The following is a 16,755-nucleotide window of genomic DNA, read 5'->3' on the forward strand; positions in this document are numbered from 1 at the left end:
TGAGGTCCTGCTGTGCTTGTTTGTCACTATGTACCGTGAGACTCTATGGTGTTGATGTACTGTATCTCTGTCACCAATGTCATCAAAACAAAGTACATTCATCTCTGATTCACTTCAACTCGTCAAGGTATCGGGCTGCTTTGAAGCCGGAGGGAGTGTGTCTGAAGTCCCTTTATCCATTCTGTCTGAGACTCAACTGTGTGCTTAACACCAAAAGCACTTCAATAATTGAGTGTCCCCTTCATCACATTTTTTTTTTCTTACATAGTCACTATACCCAAAGCGTGTTGAATAATTCAGCACGTCCTCAATGCTTGTTGTTCTCATCAATGATTCATGAGGCTGAGTGCTGCCTATGGTGAGTGGGAGGATCTGTGCGGCTGAGTGCCATCGCAGCGCAGAGACTAGAGAGCGGAAACCCCCCTTGTAGCGGCGGGATTTAAGACGAGCACACCAAAAGGTTCGCCCGGAGCTCTCCACAGGCGGTCTGCGATGGCCGCTCTTTGAGAAAGCGCTACTCGCAAAATGGAGCGCCCTGAAAGAGGGATGCTGAGGCAGTGAACTCTGTCTGCCTTGTACAGTAGCTCCGTACAGTAGCCAAGGTCAGGGACGCCAGCCCGGCTACCCAGATCATCTGTACTCTGTCGACAATTTGTTTGAACTTAAGAAGGGCAGCGGTGGGTAGTTGAATTTCTGATTTCCCCTCACATTTTACCCTAGAAACTTTTTTTTTTTTGCGATGCTCTGTTGAAAGAAACTTTTTGCCTGTTCCTCTCCAAACAGAAGTTCCAGTGCAGAGCCATAGAGTTTTGCCCTTGGATGTGCTTGGGATTTGGTGCCATGCTCAAGGACACTTGGGATTCATGGGGGGGTTTGAACATGAGACCTTACCATTACAACGAAGCCTTTTGAGACAGTATAATTACTGTAAACAAATGAGACGGTCGCAGAGAAAACTGACAGCCTCTACCGGCCTCTACACTGCATTTTACATTGTATGTCAGATTTGGAGGGAAATCTGCTGGATTGCTTTATGGCACAAAACAGGAAGAGGGCGCTGTTCTTCCAGAACAAACAGAGCTAAAGCTTCCAGAGTTTCTCACAACGGCAGATGGTGGAAGGAGTGAAAGGCTGATGGAAAAACCACTTCCGACATGTTTATCCTCTTCAGTAAACACAAAGAGAAAACTGTTGACTGAAGAAGCAAAGATCCTCCTTGTGACATGAAGCAACAGGGTCTATGGGAAGCGTGGTGTTAATTTTGAGAAACACTAGCACTAACAATACCACTGGTGTGGGATAGAGGCTACCAACTGTTTACACTAAATATACCAATGTATAGCTATTAATTTGACAATGATATAATGAGGTTTAAACATTTTACACGTAGCATCTTTAAATTCTGGACATGTGTTTACCCAATAAACTAAATCCTGATGCCCCCCCCAGCTGTACCTGGATGTCCCTGTATGTCAGTAGCAGGTTGATGACGATGTCGGCTGAGAGGCACTCCACGTTGTCCAGTCGCTGTTGGATGCGGCCCAGCTCGGCAGCCAGCTCCATGCCAGTGTACAGCTCCCGAGCTTTGCGGATCTCATTCAGAATCGTCTCACGGAAATACTGGCTGTGGGGGGAGGAAGAACACACACACACACACACACACGCACACACACACACACACACGCGATAAAAGACATGTTCTGCTTAGAAGTATTACGGGATTGGGAATACATCTAAAGGCTACTTTTTTATATGTTATGTCATGATGAGGCTTCCTTTTGAAACTGGCGTTGGCGGCAGAATGGTGTGAGCACACTTAAGGTTTGACTGATATGGGTCTTATGAAGGCCTCTAGCAATGTTTCTGGATTGAAGCTGCTGATATATTTTGTGTTTATTTTGTATATTATATCCATGCCAAAACAATCAGTTCCAAAAACACTATGATTCATTGTTCTCTCCGGAATTCTATTCTTATCAGGGTGGAAAAGCCTCTGAAACAGCATTTAGACCATCATGGGACACTAAAACTCTCCATTGAAAGCCAGACTAATGACACTGCTAAGCAGGTTTCACTGCAGGTTTTACAGACTGACACCACCAAAGCTGTCAAGTAAAATCATATCCTCATCTCAATCAAATCAGCAGTGGGCAACACTGACTAGCTGATATCCAATTTGTATTGAAAGGCCAATGCTGGCCCAATATGTCAACAAACTGATATCGCCCTAGAACCCTAGAACACACAATTACAAACTGAACACATTTGTCAGTTCATCACACAGGTCTCAATATCATTTAGGCAGAATACATTTCATCTCTGCTTGCCTATTATAAATAGCCCGTCATGCCCCTTCACACAATGTACAGTATGCAATCTAGTCAGATACCAGCGATGGCTGAAGTGAAACCTCACGACTGTGTTCACTGGTTCTAACTTCTTTGATGCTTGTTTCCAGGAGACAAAATCTTCATCAAAGTGCACAGTCTCTCCGCCTTAAAAAACCTGACTCACTATTCCTGGAACTGAGACTTGGGATGCTGCATCGCCTATTGGCAGCAAAGCCCAAAATATCACCGCGGCAACTAAAGCGATGTAAATGTTTTAAAAATGTAATTCCCCCACGCGGGTCAAAGTTGAGGGATGCACTAAATAAAAATAATTATGCCGCGTAAAAAATAGGAAGAGTGGGACAATACAACAAACAAAGGCCTATTCTGCTGGCGTTATATAATGAGTGAAGGAACACGAACACCTAAATGCTGAATTATGCTCTACAGGAAATGGCAGGAAATCTAATTTTCACGCCCTGTTCCTAGTCTGCGTTACACCTAATCCACCGCTCAGCCTCGCTTCAGCGTTCACATCAGCTCGCATGTATACAATGGAACAATCAGTCGTAAACCATCATGTTCTGGAGCAGCAGCAAATTAGAGTCTGAGTTGGCTATGACCCTGCGCAGTACATATCACCTCCTCGTGTGTGTGAACACTGTGTTCACACACTCATACTACTGAGAGGTGAGATCACACCGGTTTTGCTGCAGCGAGCCAGATGTCAGATAAAAATAATATCTATAATATCTGTTAAGACAATGAGAAATCGCACCATAATTGTGCCATAAAGGCTGTGATAGAACGCTTTGAGGTACTACAGTTTTGCCAAAAGAGCTATGACCAGCATTATTTTTTCATTACAGTTTGGTTCTTTATCACATAGATATGTCAATTTTGCTCTTATAACACCTATATATCATGCTTTACCTTTGCCTCAAGTGTCCCCATGACAGTGCAACATTTAAGGCAACATTTATGGCATCACAGATGGACAACATTGCCCTAAGACTAGCAACAGTGATGCTGCATTGACTTCAGAGGATTTACACAGTTCTTCAATGGTTACCTGAAAATCCAAAGGCATAAGATTTCCAAGACTGTAGGGAAATAAACACCTGACCCCTTATGATTTATAAATGTTGACACTTGTGTTAGCATTGTTTACCATCCCTAATAGAAATCAATGGGTACTGCTGGCCGTAGGTGGTATCTATTAGTCCCGTTATTAAGAAAAGATAAGATGAAACTTTAATGATCTCAGTGGGCAAATTGGGATGTTGCAGCAGTAAATAGTAATGGAATATAGAAAAGAAAAAAATAGAATATGAATAAGAGTGGGGAGGTAGTTAAACATAACAAAACCAACAGTTACAACACTAGAACGTATTAAGTTCAAATATAATGAATGAAAACACATGAATTACAGAATGTATGCAAGGTGTGCAAAATAGCAGCAGTAGAACATACTAAGACAAAGAAGCAACAAATAAAAAAAAAATCTATCTAGGATGTGAAAATATATGAAAAATCAAATATATGCATTGTAGGTACTAATCATTATTAACCTGGGTTCCAGTTCACCCGTCCCCAGCCCTCCCTGCACTTACTGGGAGTTGGCCTGCGGCACCTTGAGCAGCTGGATGAAGCGGTCCAGCAGGGGCATGCAGATGGGCCCCAGCAGCATCTCGAAGCTGGGCTGCATCAGCTCCGTCAGCCCCTTCATCAGGCTGCTCTCGCAGCAGTACACCTTGTTGTGGGGCGTCACCATGTACGGGATGAAGGTGTAGTTGGCCGAGCATGTCTGCAAGAGGCCGCAAGTCAGAGATGTTTAGAAAAAAGTTGGTTTGTATATCATTGGAAAGCTCTTGTTTAACTCTATCTGATGGTCAAAAGAACGCATAAATAACACATGTAATCATAAATAAAATTAAAATAAAGGGGAAAATCCATTCACCTCTATAAAAGGTAAAAATGCTCCTATGCTATGTTTTGAATAAAGAAAGGTACAATCACAATCATTTAAAGCCATTTTTGCTACGCTCTAAAATTAGGAAAATGGCACTTAGGCCCTCTCACTCTAAACCCTATTGTGTGGCAGCGTTGATTGCAGTGAATATAAGGTCATTTAAATCAGTGAAATTTGCAGAAGTCCACAGTGAACAGTGGCAGCTAGCAGCCATGGCTTCTTATGTGCTGCTTCATGGTCATTATCTGTTTTTTTCTCTCTCTCAATGCATACACCTAAATTGTTGTAATGCATTATAATAGTGTATAACAGACTAATAACATGCTATGTCTCTTGATGCAATGATTTAGGAAGAGGAGTTTATTCTGCTGATTAGGAGCTATCATATGTGTTAATAACCATGTTTATAATGTATTATAAGCAATTATGAATATCCTTATATACACACATGCAACTTTATAGATGTAAACCTGAAGTAAACAGTTGCCCTGTTCCATCATGTGACTAACCATTCTTTACAAATGATTTAAAGGATGCTGCTGTAAAACAGTGCATTGTATAGAGGAAGCAGGCTGCCTGGAGGAAGTCTGAGTTGTTTCCCCTGTTTGAATCAGTTACAGGTAATGACATGAGGCTGAGACATCTACACAGACAATGGTGTTTATGTGCCGTTGTCTGCATTCAGCCAGTCTAAACAGGCAAACCGTCAGGAGGACAGATCTGCAACAGTAGTGACAGTCACATTAGGAGCTGTCAATCCCACACACAGGACTGCCTTTACGAATTCCACTCACTCGTGCTGCTCGGTGCTAATGGGAATCGGCTCAAGCAGAAGTGGCGCTGCTCACCTGGTGTAGCGCTTCAACCCCGTTATTTTATGCAGCTGTGGTGTTCAGGGGGGTAATTTTGCTTCTGGCTCTCCTCACCGTTTCGGTTTTAGTTCCAGTTGTCGCACTAAAACTGTCCTTGTTTGCTTACTTAGCGCTAATTCCAGACACTTGTTTGTGTTTTATATGGAGGTGAATTTGTTCCGTATGTGTATCGTGTATTTGTTTTAACATCACATATTCTCTAGCAGTGCTGCGGTGGCCTGCCACTGCTGAATAAATCAAGAGGAAACACGTGCATGCCGTGTTTGTAGTCGGTACAGAGAGAGGAGCAGGAAATCCACTATTGATATCCTTGGAGAAATAAGTCCAGATCTGTTCGTGGAGAGCTATTCCCAGAAAGACAGATGTGTGCCGGGCGATAGCTGAAAACACAACATAAGAGCGTCAGAAGGCGGTTAGGCTGCTACCCAGCTGCATCCTGAACTGCTTTAATATTCTATTATGGTTTCAGCCTCTGAGAGCACACACTGCTGCTGCTGGCAACAGAAAAAAGGAAGTGAAAGGAAGGTGCAGCGATGAAGCAACGAGAGCCCCTCCATAGAAAACGACTTCCTCCTCTGCAGCAGCGGTTCGTGACATCACCGGTAGCGACATTAGCGGCGCGCGCCTTTCAGAAATAAACCGGTGACCTGTGTGCCGGTTAGGTGCTGCCAGACACAGGTTGCGAAATCCTGGTGCTATATTTAGCTCGTCTCTGTGCGATCCATGCCATCATGGGGATCACATGACGGCTTCGTCGTCACAGAGCGATGCATATTTCATTGCGGCTATGGGCCGTTTGAAACTGGTACGCCTTAGAAACCCCCTGTCAGTCCTCCTGGCTGCTTACAGGTAGCAAGTCCCTGAGCAGCAACAGGAACGCATATGAAAGCACCGGCTAGGAGGGAATGGGTTGAGTGCGACTGAAAGCATGAGTCAGTTAGTCAGTCAGTGAGTCACCCAGTTTGTTAGCCTCACTGTCGGTCCATCTGTCCATTTGCAGCTACAGCAGGAGCGTACAGGAGCTGAGTGCCGTCTCATTCACCTTCGCAGGGAGAGCACACGGCGAGCTGACCGTGACATGATGTTAATGATTAGCACTTAATTTTTATGACTGCTCCTACAGTCATTAACCCATTGAGGAAGTAGTCCTCACTACTAGTCAGTCATGGTCTAATACACCCAGGCCAGTAGCGCTGAGATTATACCTGTGGCTTGTGTTAACTTGTTGATGTGGTATTTCCACACCAGCTAACAGCACAGGGAAGAGTTGTGCATTAGTAGTAAGACAGAGAGTAGTTATGTGCATTTGCACAAGTGCAGAGGGTAGTTTAGTGCATTTGCACCAGTGCAGAGGGTAGTTTAGTGCATTTGCACCAGTGCAGAGGGTAGTTTAGTGCATGTGCACACATTCAGAGGGTAGTTAAGTGCATGTGCACAAGTTCAGAGGGTAGTTAAGTGCATGTGCACCAGTTCAAAGGGGAAATAATGTGCATGTGCAGCAACACAGAAGGTAGTTAAGTGCATGTGCACAAGTTCAGAGGGTAGTTAAGTGCATGTGCACAAGTTCAGAGGGTAATTAAGTGCATGTGCAGCAACACAGAAGGTAGTTAAGTGCATTTGCACCAGTTCAGAGGGTAGTTAAGTGCATGTGCACAAGTTCAGAGGGTAGTTAAGTGCATGTGCACAAGTTCAGAGGGTAGTTAAGTGCATGTGCACAAGTGCAGAGGGTAGTTTAGTGCATTTATACAAGTGCAGAGGGTAGTTTAGTGCATTTATACAAGTGCAGAGGGTAGTTTAGTGCATTTGCACCAACAGAGGTGCATCTGCTCAAACACAGAAGGTAGTTATGTGCATTTGCACTAGTGCAGAGGGTAGTTTAGTGTATTCGCACCAGTGCAGAGAGTAGTTTAGTGCATTTGCACCAGTGTAGAGGGTAGTTATGTGCATTTGCGCCGATGCAGAAGGGAGTTAAGTGCCCTAATGCAAGCAAGCAAGCAAGAGAGAGAGAGAGAACAAGAGAGTGAATACAGATGAGGGAGATCACTGAGTGCAGTCTCTCACACTACGAGCGATAATCAGCTCTCCTCACATGGTGCTGGTTCCCTCAGAGATCAGCACGTTTCATGCGGTGCATGGCCACCTCATTCCACTCTCAAAAGCCACTTAAGGGAGCTAAGCCTTGCTCTCATCTGTCTTCCTGAATGCTATCTGGACAACAAGTGTCTAGCTTCAGCTTCAGCCGAAGTCCAGTGATGTGGTAGTAGTATTAGGTTAGGAAGTAGGCATACTGAGACCCCGCATCCTATATACATCAGTGGCAATGAGGCTGATAGGTGGGTATACATCGACTACACCGCCATCTCTGTCCTGTCCTTGCTCCAGTGCTGGCTGAGCAACACAAAAACATAGGAAAAAAAAAAAAAAAAAAAAAGAGTACAACATTGCACCGTGTGTCATCTTTTGTACTTTTTGTGCTAAAAAAAGATACATATTTGTCTGTTTTTCCTAAAAATGCATATGAATACCTGATGGGTTTCATAGGGTGAATTTAAGTCAACTGTAGATTTTGTGAAGGACTAGGAAATCAGTTAGGTGACAGTCACCAGAGGCGAGGATTTCCTTGGCTTAAAGACAATGCCATAGCTGAATATTGCACTGTTCGCAATTTAAATTTTTTCACAATGCATCCAACTATCTTATCTGGAAATAGATGATAATGAGAGATACACTGTGTGTGTGCTTGAGTGAGCATGCATGCATACATGTGTGTGTGTTTGCATGCATGTAAAAACGTCTGATGCGTTTTTACTCTGCACAGCAGCCAGCCACGTTAAGATCCAAAACCAAAGGTTGAATTGAAGGACTCCACCAATATTTTTGCCGAATAAACTCTGATCAACTCACACAACAAATTCACCAGTGTAAATAATGTTGACAACACTGAAGTAGTGTTGATTTTTACACTCTCAAAGTTAAATTAACACTGATGATTTTGCTAAGTACATAATGAGGAAATTGGTGGCAGTTTCACCTCTGTGCCTCCAGTATTTGTTTAGTTTGTTACTTTGCATACCATTGCTGCAGCATGCTGTGTACACAAGTGTGTTTAGTGAATGGTACAAACTAGCTTTGTATCAAAAGCAGTGTAGCACACTGAGGACTGAACAGAGAGGGAAAACTGCTACCAATCTTCTCACACAGCGCCAAGTTTATCAATGTATTCCTGTAAGTCAATTCTCTCTCTCCCCTTCACTGTCTGCTTTATGTAGCATTTGCCCATGCAGTCACTCTAATTCATCTGCTGTCATCTGAGAAAAAAACATCCTGGAAATCTCTATACATTTATATGGAAGAGAAAATGTGTTCATTTTACTTTATGTGAAAAAGCAATATTTTGCACACCTCCCAAACGACAGTGGTTTTCACAGGAGAAAACCTTTCTAAATTGAGGAAGGCAAACATAAGGTGTTAGACACTGTGCGCCCTGCAGGTTGTAAAAAGCATATTCTTTGCACCAGATAATATGTGTGAAAAGGAAAGGCGATGGGTGATTAATGTGTGAAGGCACAGGCAAGGAAAAAGAAGATTGCTTTGTGTACTTACAGTGTTCTTCTGGCAAATTATCTCCTGGAAGAAGAGAGGAGAAAACGCTTTTAGAGAGGATTCAAGAGGAACTTTATTATCTCCTGGGGGAAATTTTGTTTTGGACACTGTATTGCTGAATAAAACAATACAGCACAATACAATACAATACATATTACCTCCAGTACAGCTCAATACATAACACCTGAGACAGTAATGTATTACTACAACTACTTTTTGGGAGTTTGGCCCATTGGTTAGGCTACCTTACCTCATCTCTGTGTATCTGGTAGATAGCTCTGTCCGGTGCGCATACTAACACTTTAGCATACAGTATGTAAGTAAGGCTACTGACATTATCCAGTGATATGAAGATAAAGCTTTTACTTATCCAAAGTTGGTATTTATTCAGTGGATTCATAACTTTTGAAAACAAAATCTCAATCTTCATCATTAGTGAAGTCCATTATGAATCAACAGTTCAAAAACATTAGCTGTCTGGCTTACAGCTGATACAAGTTCTCATTTACTCACTTTGGATAATGCTAATCACCACTGATTACTTAACGTACTGTATGCTAAAGAGTTAGCATGCTCCCTGGACAGAGCTATGTGGAGACAGAGAGATGATGTTGGTGCCAATCCTCTTGTCACATATTGGGTAAGGAGACCAATGGGTCAAACTCCCAAAAAGGAAGTGTAGTAGACCTGTAGTCCTATTTAGATTACATGGTTGGGTGTTGCGATGCTGTGATGACCTTTAGGTCAAACTATGAATGGACGTGTGCCATTACAAACTGAATCAATAAGACTGCTTGCCTCCTGTTGGTTGTGTTTTAAAATATGGAGGAAACCCCATGCATATATCCAGACCAAGAACTCCACACTAGTTAGAAAACTGTGTAAATAAATCGTACAGATTGAGCCTCTGATAATTAATTCATTACATAGCAAACAGCTTGTACTTAGCAGTCTTTTATTCTTTAGAAAAAAGGCCACTGAAAAGACTAGGGATGCAAATTTTCAGAAATTTCCTTAATCGATTGTCGGTCACGTTAACGACCAATTAATCGATTAATCATTATGTAAAAAACAGCTTTTGACATAGAAAATACAAAATACAAAATGTGTGTTTTTACACCTGTCTTTAGGCCTACTCAACAAGTTACTCAACCAAGCATAATTCAAAAGAGTCGGACCCCCGACTACGTACGTCAGTGTTTCCCACAGGCTGAAAATGTACTTTCTTTAGGGTTCATTACTTTAAATTGCCTTTACATTGTGTCCAACGGAACCCAACTGGCAGAATATGCAATGAAGTCTCTGCACTGCACTCATGTTAACTTTCTGAGTGTTGAGCAGCGTTAGAATTGTCCGATTGAAAAGTATCAAGTTACTCTTTACCGTTACAACACATATGAGTTCAGAGAAATTGTGGAATTTTATATTTTTTTATGAACGTTTTCATAATGGGAGACGGACAGTCAGGTTAAGTACAGAGCTACTGCATCGCCAAATGACAGACATGACGTGATGCGCACATTAGACGCATTACAGAGCGATTTAGATCAATTTCTATACACTGATTAACTGTTTATGTTGTGCCGGCCGTGCCGATATTGTGGCGCTGCCACAGTTTATGTATTGGAAACAATGGCACGACAATCTACTGGTTTATTTAAGAATAAGAGCGTATCTACGTGGTCAGGGATGAGTCCAGTGCAGCCTGGTGACAGTCAGTCCATCCGCTGAAACACACGCTCTGGGGGAACAGCTGTCCCAGGTCGGGAGGCACAAATAGTGTTGCGCCAACTTCGCCAGCCCGGGGAATGCATTCTCTTTCATTGTGCTTGTAGAGGTGCTGTATTTCAACTTTGTATTACAATGTTTACAATGAACACTGTTGTCTTTTCGGGTGTAATGCTTCCGCCCGCTTGCTTGGCTTTCTTCTTCCTCTGTATAGGCGGTGAAAGTTAAATTGTGCCCTTGTGGCGGTAAATCATTTCCGAAAAAAATGAGAAATAGCACATAACGTACATTAACGATTAATATATGCTTGATCAATCAAATTGTTAACGGTGATTAATCGACCGTCGATTAATCATTAACATCCCAAGAAAAGACGCATAACTGGCAGGTTACACTAAGTACTCAATAGTCTCTTTAAGTCTTGGTTTATTTTTAAAAAGAGCGATTTTAAAAAAAAGACTCATAAAGCTAAAACAGCAGCCTTTGAAACAGTGCAGCAGCCTGATAGAGATCTGAGGAAACCACCGTAGAAAAGTGGTCTTTTACGGCAGGGTGGGGAGCTGCCGGGCTGGTTACGGCTGACCACAGCAAGGGGAAAATCCTCCTAGGTACACTGCCACTCTGCATTATAGCAGGACAGAATGCTATCTTTAAAGCTACTTTCACAGCTTGGAAAAAAAGCAGGAAAAACAGAGCTAAGAATGTGAATTACTCCTGTTCAAGTTTGTTGCGTCAGAGTGTTTATCTCGGTCTCTGAATCTAATCTACACTAGCCACTAACCCCCTCCCCTCCTCCGGGCTGTACACTATGTTGACTGTACAGTGCGGTCGCTGGCTGGGGATTCCACTGTCGCCATAAGACTCCTCTCACTAGACAAACTACTTACAAGAAAGGGCTCAGTGTTCGTCTACTACGAGCCTCCCACAGCGGGGATTGTTAAACTTGTTCGGCTCGGGCCTCAAATTGTGTGAATTTAGCCCTGTCCTCAGACCCAGGCGCTACAAGAGACACATTCAAGTCATGTGCTGACCCAGCCGAAACTTGTCTGTGAGCCATTTTTGGTTCCAGCCATTAGCTAAAGTAATAACCCGTGGCATTTTTATATAAATAAATGCCCGTTTCGCTACTCTCCATCGCCGATTCATTTAACACAGTAGTGATCCAGCCTCTAACCGGTTCATGAAAGCTTTTACATTTGCTGTTAAACACCCGGTGTCTGCTAGGTCTTTCCTGGGAAAAATCATCTGGTGCACAGGAAAAGATGCATTCTATGTTTCTGGTTTGTTTGGAATAAACAGAAGAAGAACTGGGTAGTTAGCATGGGCAGTGATAGCCACCATGGCTGAACAGACAAAGAAAAGAAACTTCATCAACAGAAAAAGCCGTCACAGTACTGGACACACTGTTTGATTGACAGGTGATCTCTGGGAAGTGCAGTGCAGAAACAGGAACCAATCTGTTATGGCGATTTAAAAAAAAATCCTTCTCAGCTGAATGCTTATGAAAGGAGTACAATTTGCCAAAGTGAAAACAATGTTTTGTTAATTGTCTTTCCTCCATTAAAATGCTATTTTCACCCTGAGACCTCATTTTCCCTCATCCACGACTAAATGAAGGACGTCACACCACTCATTCCCCATCTCAGTCTGTTTCATTAATGCATCTCCTGCCATCACATCACTAATGCTTTTACGTGCCGCTGCCGCCGAATTACAGCGCCGTCAATCTCATGTTCCCCCACAGCCTCCTCCTAAATATAGCCTGTAATCGCCGTCCCTGCGGGCCGCGGCCTGAGCGCTCGTTGGGTTTGTGTGTTTGCTGAAGCGATGATGAGGACGGGGGGGAGCGCGGTGACGGCTTACCTGCAGGGACTGGAGGGAGTCGGAGTTGGTGTCGCAGTAGAGGATGATGTTGTTGGCCATGCTGAAGCTCTCCCTCACGCCCAGGTGGTAGAAGAGGGAGGGCTGGCGGAAAGCGTCCGTCATCTCCACCACGGCTATGTCTGATGGGCAGAAGCAGGGGTAGGTGTTAGGTACAGTTACTGGTTTGTTTCCTACCAGGATCATCCATACTAAAAATGTCCGTCAAGTGGCATATAATCGTATTATACCTGTAGAATCATATACTGTAGAATTAATTTTAAATCTTTCATGTGGGGTGCATAATAGGGTTTTATTGATAAGAATGTTTGACGACCAATACCGATATTTGATATCTTTTGGAGTGAAGCTGCTGATTGATTATATTTTTTTGACAACACTCAAAATCTATGGGATCTGTGGAATTTATCATGCAAAAAAAAAGCCTCTGAAGCAGCATGAACACCATGGGACACTAAAACCTTTCATTAACACACAGTATAATCATCATATAATATCATCATCATCATATTTGTGTGGAATCTGCTCAAAATGTCTCATCAGAATCAATTCAGGTTAAAGGATAAGGCCGGTGTTTTTTAATGCATTGCTTACCGTCAACAAATCCTATGAATATTTTTGACGCGTGTATGAGTAAGGATATATGTGATGTGTTGTCTATGTACTCAATTGTGAAATTTCAATAAACATATTGTTAAAAAAAAAAAATCCTATGAAAATAACAAAATCAACAATGCGTTTGCTCTACTCCCGTTACTTTCTGACTTCCCACGTACCGTTTTTAGCCGCCAACCCGGAAGTCATTGGCTCCAATTGTAAGCTAAAAACCTTGAAATACAGCTCACAAAGACATAGTTTCAATTTTAAAAATCGCTAACTGTTACCACGAAAAGTCAGGCTGTTGTAGTTATTACCAAATCAAATTCAAATGGGAACTAATTCTTCATTATGCCGGGGACTATTTTCTGTGCTACGGAACTACTTTCCTGAGATGGAAAACGTGTTTACAGCTGGCTTATTAAGTTGTTTGAGGAAAAAGTTGGCTGGCCCGGTGCATCGCGATGATGAAATATGCTGTCAGAGCAACAGCATGGCTCTTTGACGTATTTTTAATCGTTTTTTTAATACAATGGAGTTCTATGGCTGCTGGGACATAGATTTATTGGGCACCGGCTACATGGACGAGACTTGTTGGCAAAACAAAATCATTGCTGATTTTGTTATTTTCATAGGATTTGTTGACGGTAAGAAATGCATTAAAAAACACCAGCATTATCCTTTAAGGTCTTCCCATAGATAACCAGTGTAGAATTGATAAATTCTACAGAAACATGTAATCAAACAACCTGCATCATGTCAATCATATCAAAGGTGGACGACACTGACTGGTCGATATCAGATTTTTTATAAAAAGCCAATACTGGCCTTATGTATTGGCAGATTAATATATCGGTCTAACCCTATTATGTATGCTTTAGTCGACACTAGAGTGTGAGAGGAAAGAAGGGAGAGAGACAGAGGGAACACCACAGGTTAATGGACAGATATGAAACCACATCATGTGCGCCAGTATTGCATTCTGCATGTGCCACAGGTGACGTTCACAGTTGCACTATAGCTTTTACTACAGTCTCAATCCCACAGTCCAGTGCCAGCTAGGATGAGAGTGCCAGAACGACTAATGAAGCTAATTCAAAAGTGCACTCCTGAATTAAAGAAAGGATATTTCCCACCAGTGAAGGGGGTTTGACCCCCGTCTTCGACTCCGTTTCACACACTCCTCTGAATACACTCAACACATCACAACACTCCAGCTGGACTCGACCATATGATCCGGATCAATAGGTCAATAGGCATCAATATTGCAAGTGTCATTCATGCCAGCGGGGACTACAGCCTGCGCTGGAGGAGAGGTGAGTTTCCAGCCTTGAACCCACCGGCCCAGTGCTTACTAGCATAACAGACTGCTGTGTTACCAGCAGAGCTCATTCACAAGCGTGGTGTTGAATTGAACCACAGCCACACAGAACATAGAACAGTCCAAAATCCCTGGAAACTTTGATTTAGATGGCATTACGATGGGTATGTGATAGTAAATCTGAACACACTGTACAATAGTCCAAACCAAAGCAGAAGCGTAACAGTGTTATATAGGTTGATAACAGAGGAACCTCCGGGGGTGCGGCTCTAATCGCCGTCCCTGTGGCTGCCTCAAGCCGCTGATAACAAAAACAAATCAGCCTGGTGGTTCCACTCCAGTAATGACACTGCAGCTCAGGGGAGACACAGAGATAACGCCGCACCCTGATTTTTCATCTGTTTCCAACTACCCACCTCTCTGTGTCAACAAACACATTGCGCTGAGCTTAAGAGCGCCGAGCGTCTGGTCCAGTCGACCCAATCTCGCTCCCTAATGGTTCGTTCCAAACCGCTGCACATTCTCAGATGGAGTTGGTGGACTGTTATTGGTGGAGAGAGCACCAAAACATTCAGCCAGTCATCTGAAGTCAGTGGGACCACATAAGTGTTTGGACACTTGGACTTGGTTGATCGGTCGCAAAAGTGTTGAACAGGCAAATCATGTGGTTTTCACTGCTTTGATATTCCCTACATAACATCAAGTGGTTTTGATGACTGTTGACAGCTGAAATATGACTGTTGACAGTTACTTTCGGTGACTTGTTGCTCACTATTTTAGTTAATTAATTTCAGTGCCAAGACTGCAGAGACAAACCTAGGCGGACTGGTTGTAGCAGCAGAGTGCTGTTGTTGGTGATGAGAGGCCCAGTTCTTCGCACTCAGCATCGGCACATGCAAATTCAACCAGGAAGTAGGTACTTGTTACTGGCCTTAAAGGTTCTCATCATCAAGCCACTACCTTCCGCACACCCATAGCAATGAACCTCCCAGTTTCATTACACCCAATGAAGAGACAGGATTGGGGATATTACGGCTATGCGGCTCTGTGGATGAAGAGGGTTTTGTTCTCCTGATGAGCAGCCAGCGTCATCCCATCGTGATTCTAACTGTGTGAGGCTAGGTTACACTATCTGACGTATGTGAGCCGAGAGGGGAAGTACCCCTTAATCCACACTTATAATGACCTCTGCTATACAGCCATTGGTTCCCACCGTATCTCTGACGCAAACTGTGAGATCGTCACAGTCACGCACATCAGTGTATCTCATTGTTTTCAAGTGTGGCACATGCCTTATTGTCTACCGCTCATAAAACTCCTCATATAGCCTTAAAAGACTTGCTTGACCCTACAAGTGGACAAACCACACCAAGACTGGCTGGTGGTTTCTCATTTCATTAGAGTTTAATCAAAATTAAGGGGTAAAACATCTGGTATACTGCACTTAATTATGCGACAAACCTTAACAATCGTGAGTATGCAGGGGTAAGAGGATGCCCGGCTTCTTCGGTGCTCTTACTATACACACACACACAAGGTGTAATGCTGTAAGAGGCTGAATGTCAACATCCAGCACAGGTTGGCTGATGAATAAAACATAGACTTGCCTCATTTCTCTGCCGGCAGGAGACCCCATCAATATTACATCTGACAGAGTTCTTAATGCAAACAGGCCATTAAAAAGCGACGGCGTAATACACCTCCGCTGTACTTTAGGACTCGCGTGTGAGGTTGCGCCCGTGGTTTTGAAATGCAACGATGATATGGGCGGGGTAATGTTGCGCTGCTCTGCTTGGAAACTTCACCTGCTTTATAGGAGTCGGTCTGAGGCAAGGAAAATGTTTGCTGTCATAGGGCCGGGCTAATAAAGGAGATGATTAAGGAACATGGCCGACTTCATAGACATGTAGAAAAAAAAGTGGGCGAGACACAAGTGATTCTTGTTCTGCTGGGGGAGTCGAGAGGAGCAATCAGTTCTCGTAAGTGCTTGGTACTCACCGACAACAAAGACGCTGAGAGCTGACAACACTTGACTCGTGGCATATGATGTTAGTAGTGTAGTGTGTGTATTGTACTGTAGACACGCATGTACGGAACAATAGCATCGTATAACCACAGAACATAACCAAGCATCACACAGTTAAGTGAATAAAAAGATGCTGCATACAGTGGCATCCAGAAGCTGTCTCATCCATGCATAAATGCATTTAACCTGCATTTGCCCCGCAGGATTGTCCACTTTTAGACTGCAGACTGGTTTTACACTGTAAAGCCTAGTAGTGCAAGAATATTTTAATGTTTGCTGAAACCAACTAGTTCTTATCTGTGTCCTAACATAAGGAGTCAAAACAAATCTGATTCCAGTCGCTATAACTTTAGCGACTTGTCTGCACTCTTTGCTGTGCTTTCCCTTCTCTGGTGTTCATACCAGTTAAGAACACATGAAGAAAT

General features: G+C 43.1%; 1 protein-coding gene across 1 annotated transcript in view; it reads right to left on the bottom strand.

Moving 5' to 3' along the window:
- Positions 1-16,755, bottom strand: part of map3k5 (mitogen-activated protein kinase kinase kinase 5) — a 60,743-nt gene that overhangs the window by 33,113 nt on the left and 10,875 nt on the right. Inside the window, exons 2-5 of the mRNA XM_071921338.2 lie at positions 12,369-12,508; positions 8,778-8,801; positions 3,944-4,137; positions 1,456-1,624 (exon numbers count right to left, since the gene is read on the bottom strand). Of these exons, the coding sequence (XP_071777439.2) occupies positions 1,456-1,624; positions 3,944-4,137; positions 8,778-8,801; positions 12,369-12,508 (527 nt within the window). The remainder of the gene's footprint in view (positions 1-1,455; positions 1,625-3,943; positions 4,138-8,777; positions 8,802-12,368; positions 12,509-16,755) is intronic.

This window comes from Centroberyx gerrardi, chromosome 18, assembly GCF_048128805.1.
Source record: "Centroberyx gerrardi isolate f3 chromosome 18, fCenGer3.hap1.cur.20231027, whole genome shotgun sequence".
Classification (NCBI taxonomy): Eukaryota; Metazoa; Chordata; class Actinopteri; order Beryciformes; family Berycidae; genus Centroberyx; species Centroberyx gerrardi.